Consider the following 9,800-nt stretch of genomic DNA (forward strand, 5'->3'; position numbering starts at 1 on the left):
TAGGTTTAGGACATATGTGGAAATGAGATAGTGGTTGAGGGTTTTGGAGCATATCGCTAAGCATTTTGAGCAAGCAAGCCATTAAGCAACACCTCATCCCCTTTTAATAGTATTAGCTTTCCTATGGACTCAATGTGATCTTGGATCACTAAAAAGAAAATGTAGAGTCTTGATCTTGTTGCCAATATGTGTCCTTAGCATTTTAAGGGGTCCACATCTCTAGTCTATGCCATGCCAATCATTGAACTTTCTGAAATGATCATCTTGAAAGAGCATTAGTTCAATGAGCTATATGTTGTTAAGAAGTACCAAAACCACCTAGGGATTAGTTGCACTTTCAAGGGTCCACATCGAAAGGTACGGGTGGAATCAAATCACATACACGAAATACATATTTCACCCACATTTACCTCCATACCCTTCGAGAAGAGAAACCATAATTCAACCTAGTAGAAATCACCCAACGGGTGTACTGCTACCTCCATGGAGTGGGGCAACCGGGGCACAACCAGGCGATTGTACTGGTTGCAAAGTACGTTTGTGCCCCTCCTTGTCCTGGAGCGGTACTACCGGCTCAACTACCGCCCATTTCTTTCTTCGACTCTAGCACTGGTACTTTGGGCGGTGCCAGAGCGGTTGTTCTAGATATTTAAAAAATAATCGGCACCACCGTTGGCTCTAGCAGTTATATCGCTTACGTTTAGGCCTGAGCAACGCCTTCTGTATGATGCGTTTGTACCACTTGGACCCTACAGATTGTTTTACGAGACTTGGACGGTTGTACTGTTCCGCGGAGTGGTTGTATCACCTTGTGCATTTTGTGCACATGATGGTTGCATTTTGGTGGAGCTATTTAAGGAGGAGGTTCTTCCTCCTCCCACCTATATACCTCTTGTTTCTCTCTCTCTCTCTCTCTCTCCTCCATTAGTGCCCTAAGCTCTATCTTGCCGATCTCCTTCTCTAGCCAACCAAACATGTGGGTTTGCTAGGGATTGAGGGAAGAGACCTAGATCTACACCTCCACCCAAGAAATTTGGTCCCCCCATCATTCTCTTGTGGATCATGTTGCTCTTGGGTGTTTGGGCACCCTAGATGGAAGATGCCATCTTGGAGCCACATTTCATTCTGGTGAAGCTTCATGGTGGTGTTTGGAGACTATAATTAAGTTGTGGCGATTTCCCCGACCTTGTTTGTAAAGGTTTCGGTTGCCGCCTTCAAGGGCACCGCTAGTGTATTCACGACACCTTGCATCGTGCAAGGGTGTGAGGAGAATAGGGTGAACCATTGTGGCTATTGGGGAGCATCATGCCTCCACACCCTTCAAACGAAGACGTACCCCCAAAGGAGGGAACTTTAGAAACACATCATCGCCTCCACTTGCGTTTACTTATATCCTTTACTTTGTGCAGGCTTATTATCTTGTTTACTTTTAGCTTGCACTTGTGGTTTGTTGTGCTTGTCATATAGGTTGTCCACCTAGTTTCATATCTAGACAACCTATTTTATTATTAAGCCTAAAATTTGCAAACAAAGTTAAAATTGTTTGTCGCCTATTCTAACCCTTCTAGTCGACCATACTGATCCTTTCAGTGTCCCATCTTCTCAGTCATTGTGGAGACGGTTCCCGCCTATACCTCAACAGGGTTGGGTGGCAACAAATGTGGTTCCATGCTAGGCCCTTAGCGGTGGCGCTAGGTCAGGCATTGACACGGGGTTTGGGTTGGGAGCTCAGAGTATAAGAGCAATGTCAGAGCAGAGGACGGTGCTCGTAGGACATGATGGTGGCTAGGTGGGAGAGGCAGTGGAGTAGGGAAGCGGCGTATGCCAGTCACCCGATGGCTTGAGGGAAGAATGCGGCGGGGGATGGGGATGCAACATGTGTGGGGCACCCAGTGATGGTGTTACGGCGAGAATGAAGCATTACGAGATTAGGGGTTGATGGGTGGGATTAGTGGCTCGGTGGTGTGCTCAACACGTTGGTGCTCAACATTGACATGTTTTGGACCTTTAGATTTTGTGATTAGACGTGTCAGATTATGAGTTAGATATGCTCTTTCATGCTTTTATAGAGGTAGTAGATAAAGTGAATATTAACAACGATAACCTAAACAACTATGTATTATGAATTTTATTCCTAGGCCCACTAACGTGCTAGGCACCAGGGCCGGGCCGGCAAAATCCGGGGCCCTGCGCAAAACTAAAAATTGGGGCCCCATTTCACAAAAAAAAGAACTAAAGAGCACTTATAAGATTTATTAATTAAATTTTCTTCTTGTGCTTTTCTCTTGCGCTTATTGGCACCAGACTGCTGGTTTCCCCATGATGATTCAAATATGTATTATTGAAACACAAGATAAAGAAGATGAATCAAATAAAATTGAATTTATACATAACATATATCAATTGGAGATCATGTGTCAATGTTTGGCAATTAGACGAACCGTCTAACTCATCTAATATTCAGTCCTGTGATTTTTAACCGAGGAGGTAAGAACCAATCTCTAATGAAGTAACGATCAACTATCAACAATTAATTAGGAAATTAGGAATTAGAAGTAGGAACTGAAGTTAATCGACAAGAAGGACTCGCTATGCACCTGAAGGCTAGAGTCTGTCACCTATCATTCCGACGAGATGACGTCATAGAGTCTGAAGAAGGCAACGGCGGCACCACGGCAGCGGCCTATCCCTTAGTTGGCTTGAATCTGAACTCCAATCGATCAAAGGACCAAGGACCGAGCCAGAGCCACAGAGGGATGAGGCGTCTACGTCAAGGGCTCGAGGCGTCGAGGGCTCCAGGCGACAAGCGGACGAGACATTTTTTTTGGGTGGCCAGACGTTGTTTTCTTTTTTTGCATGGTAATACGTGTCTCATTTATATAGAATAAAGATTAAGTTACAAGGCACGTAAGTACCGACCATACATGACTAAAAAGATAGGAAAATCCTATGCAAAATACCAGCGCCTGTCTCTTTCCTTCGACACCACCGAAGCGGCCACCAAAGGGTAAAAAGACATATCACCTCTTCGCCCAAACTCGATGCGGCTCCATCGCTGATCAACAGCTTTACGGACCTCCAAAGTAGTTTGCCAAAAGCAAAACCATAGCCGTTGAAAGAATCAGACCGGGGCAACATGTCCCCGGACACGCCGTCGAACTTCAGAACTGACACCCTCGCATGCCGATGACGTCGGAGAAGGAAACCAGAACTGCCCGCCTTCGACCATAGACCCAACACAAGATACTCCATCTTCCAGCTGTCACTTGCGTAGACAACCGCCTGCGCGTACTCTTGAACGACAAAACCTCCCTACTCCACCATGACGTCGGAGACAACGCCACAGCAACGGGGACAGAGCAGAAGGAGAGACACACCTGATGGAGTTGCCGCCGCCGCCTCGTCAACACCATCCATGAACCCTAACACTGTCGATCTGAGGGATCGACATAGACACGATGCCATCAACTCCGAGACGCCGCCCTGGAGGACACCGCTGGTGTGGGAGTGGGGTTGAGGCAGATTTATTCGTCCGGGCGCCGCTCCCACCACCCCAATGACGCACCACGACCTACAAATCCAAAACCTAACTACAGAGCGGAGGAACGGGGTCCCCCCTTCCTCCTGCCACCGGAGCAGCAGTCGAAGGGAGAGGGGGCCAGCGCACCGGCCGGTGGAGATCAGAGGAAAAAAGTGCCTCGCCCTAGTCGCCTGGTGGCGGCGGCGGCTAGGGTAGGACCAGACGTTGTTTTCCTGTAGCATAGCCAGGATCCCGTTCCCTGTACCGATCTAGTTTTTCTTAAGATAACACAGCGATGGCCTCGTTGCCTGAACCCTCGTAGCGATGGAGGAGGAGAAGTCCAGTAGCGCTCGATGGGCCTAGTCGCTCGGCCCAGTAGCGCTAACTATTACTATACCTGTATACAAAATATGGGCCCTCTCAGAATTTTGGGCCCTGTGCGGGCCGCCCCTTTTGCACCACTGTGGGCCCAGCCCTGCTAGGCACCCGCTCTAAGCATTTATATATTACTTGGAAGGCCTTATGCACGATATGTGGATTCTGTCATAAGATCAGATGACTACATGAAAATTAAACTAATTAATGTTTCTATATGTGTACTCTCTGTTCGAGCAGCATATGTCATTACATAATGGCATTTTTGTTGCGAAAAACATAATGGAAAATTTGAAGTCAATTCTAATACATCAACATGCTGTTAACGTTGCATAAAAGACTAAATCCATGATAAAACGAGCACAGTGCTAACTATAGGGGTAAATGATACTGACAAACAAAAGACAAGCCGTACAACCTACATGGTTCATATCTAGGCACATATATTTGTTTGGAGACTATGTTGAAGACTTGTGTCTAAAATAGTGACAAGATGCTCTCATCCATTGAGGGAGACACTCTCAAACATTCATTATTTGTACGCTACTTCCCATCACGATATCATCGACATGTTCCATTGACAAATACTCCCTCCGTTCCAAAACAGATGACTCAACTTTGTATTAACTTTAGTACAAAGTTGAGTCATCTATTTTAAAACGGATGGAGTATATCTGTATGCATAAGAATACGATATAAACACAAGACATGAAGACCAACGTAAAACGCAACCACGTATAAGACGGAAGATGCTTCATAGGATATATACATGGCACATGGGATAGCAATCTTACCAATCTCCGATTCAACTCTTCCTAGTCGATTGATCTCGATCTTCCACATATCCAAATTAACGTAAAATGTGCAAGAGAAGTACTTTCTCTGTTCGGAATTACTTGTCGTGAAACTAGATGTATCCAGACATATTTTGAGTTCAGATACACCCATTTCTATCCACTTCGAAGTATTCTTAAACAATTCCCAAGACTTTTGGTGAAAAACTACAATCCATGCAAAAAAAAGAAAGAAAGAGGAAAACTAGAATTATCACTTCTTGAACGGAGAATATCGCCCGCAAAAAAAGGGAAAATCCAATCTAAAACGGAGCCGCCCCCCATTCACCGGCCCCGTACGCCTGAAGCCCTACAGGCTCCCGCCGCCCCCCTCCCCCTCCCGCCCCCAAACCCTAACCCCTCCGCCACCATCGCCGCCACCGCGGCTCCCCTCTCTTCCTCCTCGCCGCGACACCCCGTCCCCGCCCTCTCCACCACGTCCACAATCTTCCTCCATTAGATTTCGAGGTAAGAGCTCGCCTCCACCCAGATCCAGGGACTGGTTAAACCCCGCTGACCTCCACGACGCGGCCGGCAATCCAATCCAATCTGAAATCCGAGGCTGTTTCGCAGGGGTCTCGGGAGGATGGCGTTCCTGCAGAAGGTCGGGAATGCCCTCAAGCGGTCCGCGGGCTCCGGCTCGGCGATGCTCCAGGCGGTCCGGTCCATGTCCTCCTCCAAGGTCTTCGTCGGAGGTTCGCCGGAGTTCTCCCTTCCCTGCCGCCCATCTATTTCCTTTGCGCCTCGAGATTAATATTTTTCTGGTTCGAGGGAAGCCCTTACCTTAGATTGTGCCGCCCTGATTTGCTCTGTCCTTGCAGGCATCTCGTACGGCACCGATGACCAGAGCCTCGCGGATGCGTTTTCCAACTACGGCCAAGTCGTGGAATGTATGTTCCTGTCCTGTTCCCACCGTTTCTCATGGATGGTATAAGATGTGATCCTGTGTATGTGGACTAATTCTGTCATATTTGTTCAGCCAAGGTGATCATGGACCGTGAATCTGGGAGGTCAAGGGGGTTTGGTTTCGTGACCTACACTTCGGCGGAGGAGGCTGGAGCTGCCATCACCGGAATGGATGGGAAGGTGAGTCGCGCATTTTTCGTCAAACTGTTTGCACTTGGCAGATGCTGATGAACCTCATACTTTGTTTTTTTTCTTCTTGTTCCGGTTCTAAGCATTGTTTAGTACCGGGCTGTGAATCATCTAACTGTTGCTTGTATGATGCGTAGGGTGTATTTTTTTTGGAGGCTAAAGTCTTGTGATTTAATAGATTATCTTGACAACAATAAAAATTAGGTGATCAGATTAAATTCCTTTGAGTTAGAGATTATTTTAGTAGGCACCAGTTCAGGTCATTGAAATATCCAAGGCTAAACTAAACATCAGAGCATTTCTACCTTGTTGGGTAATTGAGTCCTGTCACTGGTCAGACAAGAGTGAATGCCTTATCCTTGTCTTTCATATGCTTGCTGATATGTGGCTGTAACAGTTTAATTGCTGGAAACCTAAGTGGTAACACAAAGACTTGTTTTTTGTTACGGTTGAACACAAAGCAAAAGTATGAGTTACTTGTTTTTTGTGTGGATACCATTTATTAACCTACATACATAGGTAGTGCTGTTCTAGAATATGATCTGCGTTGCCATACTAAATATTGAAAGGTTGTGCGATTCAGCACAAGCTAATCCAGGGTTCATCTGAATTAAGTGGCATGCATTGTGGTGTTGGATGTTTTATTGTTTCATATATTGCAGGATGTTGAAGATGCATTTGCTTCTATCATAAGTTCTTTTTTTGTGTTTGACGTTATAATTGAGGTGTCATAAAAAATTGCTATTCAGTTATACCGATAAGCATACTTGGCACCATATATCTTTTACAGCTTGTTGTGTGTAAGATAAACAAGATAACTAATTGTGGTGCGTCAACTCAAAAGCAAGCTATCATTTTTAGCTTATTTCATGGGAAATTGGAATTTCACAATTCCACTACCAAGCTGATGATTATTAATTGTCTAGTTGGCAGGAGGTGAACAACTTGTGTTCACCAGTGAGGGAGGTCAAGTAGGAGAAGAGGGAAATGACGTGGGAGGTAGCGGCAGGGTGGTGATGAGAAGAATCAGTGTGGGGTGGTCGTGATAGCTGGGGGTGGTGGTTATTGGGAGTATCATATTTAATGACCTAGTTGATGCGCCAGTGGCCCAACCCTTACCATTTCCAACTCCGGTCACCCAGTTATCACTTCTAGCCGTGTGACTTGCCTTGACGGAGTGGCTTGATGACCACCAGTACATTAGATATTTTAGCTATGTCGCTGGAGATTGAGAATATTTATTTGCTGTCTCTTTTAATAATGACTGCCGATGATGATTGGTTCTATGCGAAAAGGTTATATTCATCTGATAAACGTATTTCTGCACAATTGCATTATAACACTGGAAAAATTGGTTTGCTGCTGAATAACATTATGACACTACCGTCACATTTGCTGTCTATAACAGACTGCTATTCCCATAAGACTGGTTATTAATGTTTATGTTGCTGAAAGTTTTGGTCCAACCGCCTAGCCAGTTGGTGTAGAATTAAGGATGAAATAAACATAAGATTCTTTGCAAGAGATTTCTTTTGTCAATGTATCTTTTCTATGAAAAGAATTCTTGTGAAAATTTCCTATGGATTATAATCTTACAAATCAAGCACACAGGATAAGTTTTGAATGATTACAATCCTCCAAAATTCATATGAAACTCCTGAATCAAAGGGGCTCTAAGCATTTTTGTACTTATCAGTGCTTTTGGAGATAATGTTTACACTTGACATGCGAATCTGCTATGGTAAAAACTTCAGGCAATGTGTACCCACGAAATAAAGCTGACACCTTTTATATTTTTATAAATGGCACAGTAAAATACTGTGCTATTTGAGAAATTAAACATGGTTGATTACTACAGAACCTAATTACTGTATATATGTCCTGTTATTTGCATTCACCGGAATTACGTTCCCACATAAGCAAATATATTTTGATATGTCGATGCACTAGAGATCAAAATATGATTCAGAAATATGCTTCGTAGTATCTCAGCTTGTGCAGTGGTCCTTTCAGTTAAAGGGAGGCAAAGCCACAAATACACTAGGACTAGCACAATTTGCTGGCCACTGTAACCGCGTCTAGTATTTTTTCCTGTCACCTCCAACTGTTATGTAGCTTACTAGCTGTTGATTTGGTGATGGGATAAAACCATCGACTTGCTTAAGAGATGACAATGTTTCTCTAACATTTTGCTCTTATTTACTGTAGCCAACTTGTATAGATTTGTCATTTTTCAATGACCTGACTCGTTCTTCATCCAAAAGAATGGATGAGTAATAGAAATATTGTGAGTGGCATTACCAGGTAGTTGGTCTGCATCTTTTTATAACAGAATAGTAGTTTTGTTCCTGTCATCTTCTGGTCCTATATGCTGTAGCATGAAGTTAATTTAAGATTGGACTTCGAACATCAGTGTAATTTTTGGTCTCATAGAGGTTGTGTGTTAACTTTTCAGCTCACTTGTGCAATGGATGGATTGCTGTTCTGTTTGATTTATTATTCTTTTCTCATGCACATTGTGGAGTGTTTTTCTTTTTTGTTTTATTTTTCTTCCTGGAGGCTGTCATGTGATCCTGTTGTGGTTAATTTGTGCTATCAGCTGAATAGTCTTTTTTAAATGTACTCCACTCGTTATGCAGCTCGTTTCTTTTTGTGCCTGGAGGCATCTGTGATATCTATTTGATTGTTTTTGTTAGTATCTTGATCAGTCTTCTATAATCCTTGCCTGCTTGTTCATTTTCTAACATGTTCCCTTTTGCTGTACCAGGATCTGCAGGGTCGGATAGTGAGGGTGAGCTATGCTCATGACCGTGGTAGTCGTCCAAGTTTTGGCGGTGGTGGCGGCTATGGCGGCGGTGGTGGCGGCTATGGCGGCGGTGACGGTGGTTACGGTGGAGCTGGTGGTGCCTATGGTGGTGGTGGAGGCTACAGCGGAGGTGGTGGATATGGGGGTGGAGGCAGAGGTGGTGGATACAATAGTGGTGGCAATTATAATTCAGGATACAACAGTGGGGGAAACTATGGTGCCCCTCAAGGCGAGCAAGGTGGCTATGGGGGTGATGCTGGTTTCACAGGGGTTGGTGGTGGTGGATACGATGCTGCTCCTGCCAACAACTATGGCGGCGATAGCCTGAATCAAGGGGGTGGAGCACCTCCTGCATTTGGAGGTGGAAACTATGGCGTAGGCAACGACAGCTACGCGGACGATGCCCCTGTTGATCTGCCCCCTGGTAAGCTCAATGACCTGCTGAAGGATCTCAAATTTGATGTTGGTGGCAAGGAGGATGGTGCTGGGGAGGACGCCGGCTTGGTTGACGCGGACATCAAGAGAAGCGAGGGACAGGATGACTTTCTTGACGACGACTTCAGCAAGGATGAAGATGACTACGCCAACAAGAGAAGCTGAATGTTGGTCCAGCAAGAAGCATCAGCCGAATAATTTCCCGTCGATATGTTCTCCATGACTGCCTTGTTTTTGGTATTGTCCTGTGATGAAGATAATAATGTAGTGCTTGCAAACAAGTTATGTTCGGTCTCTTAGCTACGTTCTGTACGTCTGCTTTGTGTACTGTGTTCTGGATTCATAGTATGGTGCGAACTTGAACCTGAACTCTGCATGTATTGCACGCTGTGAAATTGCACTTTCAGTAGCTGCTTGCTATATCAGTTGCTATAGTTCATAGTTCAGTAATTCAGGTGCACTTGCGTAGGACAAGCAGGTTGGAATGCAAACCCCTTCTGGCGATACCCTTGTTACTTTCACTGAAATGTTGGGGGTAGGAATGAGGCGAGCAGTCGAGGTCTTTCTCCTCGATGAATGCCCACAGCTGGTCTAGACCTGTCGAGCCACTGGACAGGGAGGTGAAGGTCGTCGCACCATGACGATCGTCACCGATGATGGCGAGTTTACATACCTATATCTGGATCATGCCTTCCCCCTTACCTTCCCCTATGGCATGCGACACCATGGACCTGGT

The 9,800-nt window shown here is 45.1% G+C and overlaps 1 protein-coding gene across 1 annotated transcript; it reads left to right on the forward strand.

The window, feature by feature from the left end:
* The first annotated feature begins 5,008 nt into the window (after nt 1–5,008).
* LOC123113869 (glycine-rich RNA-binding protein 3, mitochondrial) lies at nt 5,009–9,489 on the forward strand. Its single transcript, XM_044535193.1, has 5 exons — nt 5,009–5,196; nt 5,302–5,423; nt 5,550–5,618; nt 5,708–5,814; nt 8,591–9,489. The coding sequence occupies exons 2-5, from the start codon at nt 5,315–5,317 to the stop codon at nt 9,227–9,229; spliced, it is 924 nt and encodes a 307-aa protein (XP_044391128.1). The 5' UTR covers nt 5,009–5,196; nt 5,302–5,314; the 3' UTR covers nt 9,230–9,489.
* Nucleotides 9,490–9,800: the final 311 nt, after the last annotated feature.

The sequence above is a fragment of the Triticum aestivum genome, chromosome 5B (assembly GCF_018294505.1).
Source record: "Triticum aestivum cultivar Chinese Spring chromosome 5B, IWGSC CS RefSeq v2.1, whole genome shotgun sequence".
Classification (NCBI taxonomy): domain Eukaryota; kingdom Viridiplantae; phylum Streptophyta; class Magnoliopsida; order Poales; family Poaceae; genus Triticum; species Triticum aestivum.

Coding starts and splice junctions, on each gene's coding strand:
- LOC123113869 (XM_044535193.1), top strand. CDS start 5,315: ATGGCGTTCCTGCAGAAGGTCGGGAATGCCCTCAAGCGGTCCGCGGGC. Junction 5,424..5,549: donor CTCCAAGGTCTTCGTCGGAG/GTTCGCCGGAGT, acceptor CTGTCCTTGCAG/GCATCTCGTACGGCACCGAT. Junction 5,815..8,590: donor TCACCGGAATGGATGGGAAG/GTGAGTCGCGCA, acceptor TTGCTGTACCAG/GATCTGCAGGGTCGGATAGT.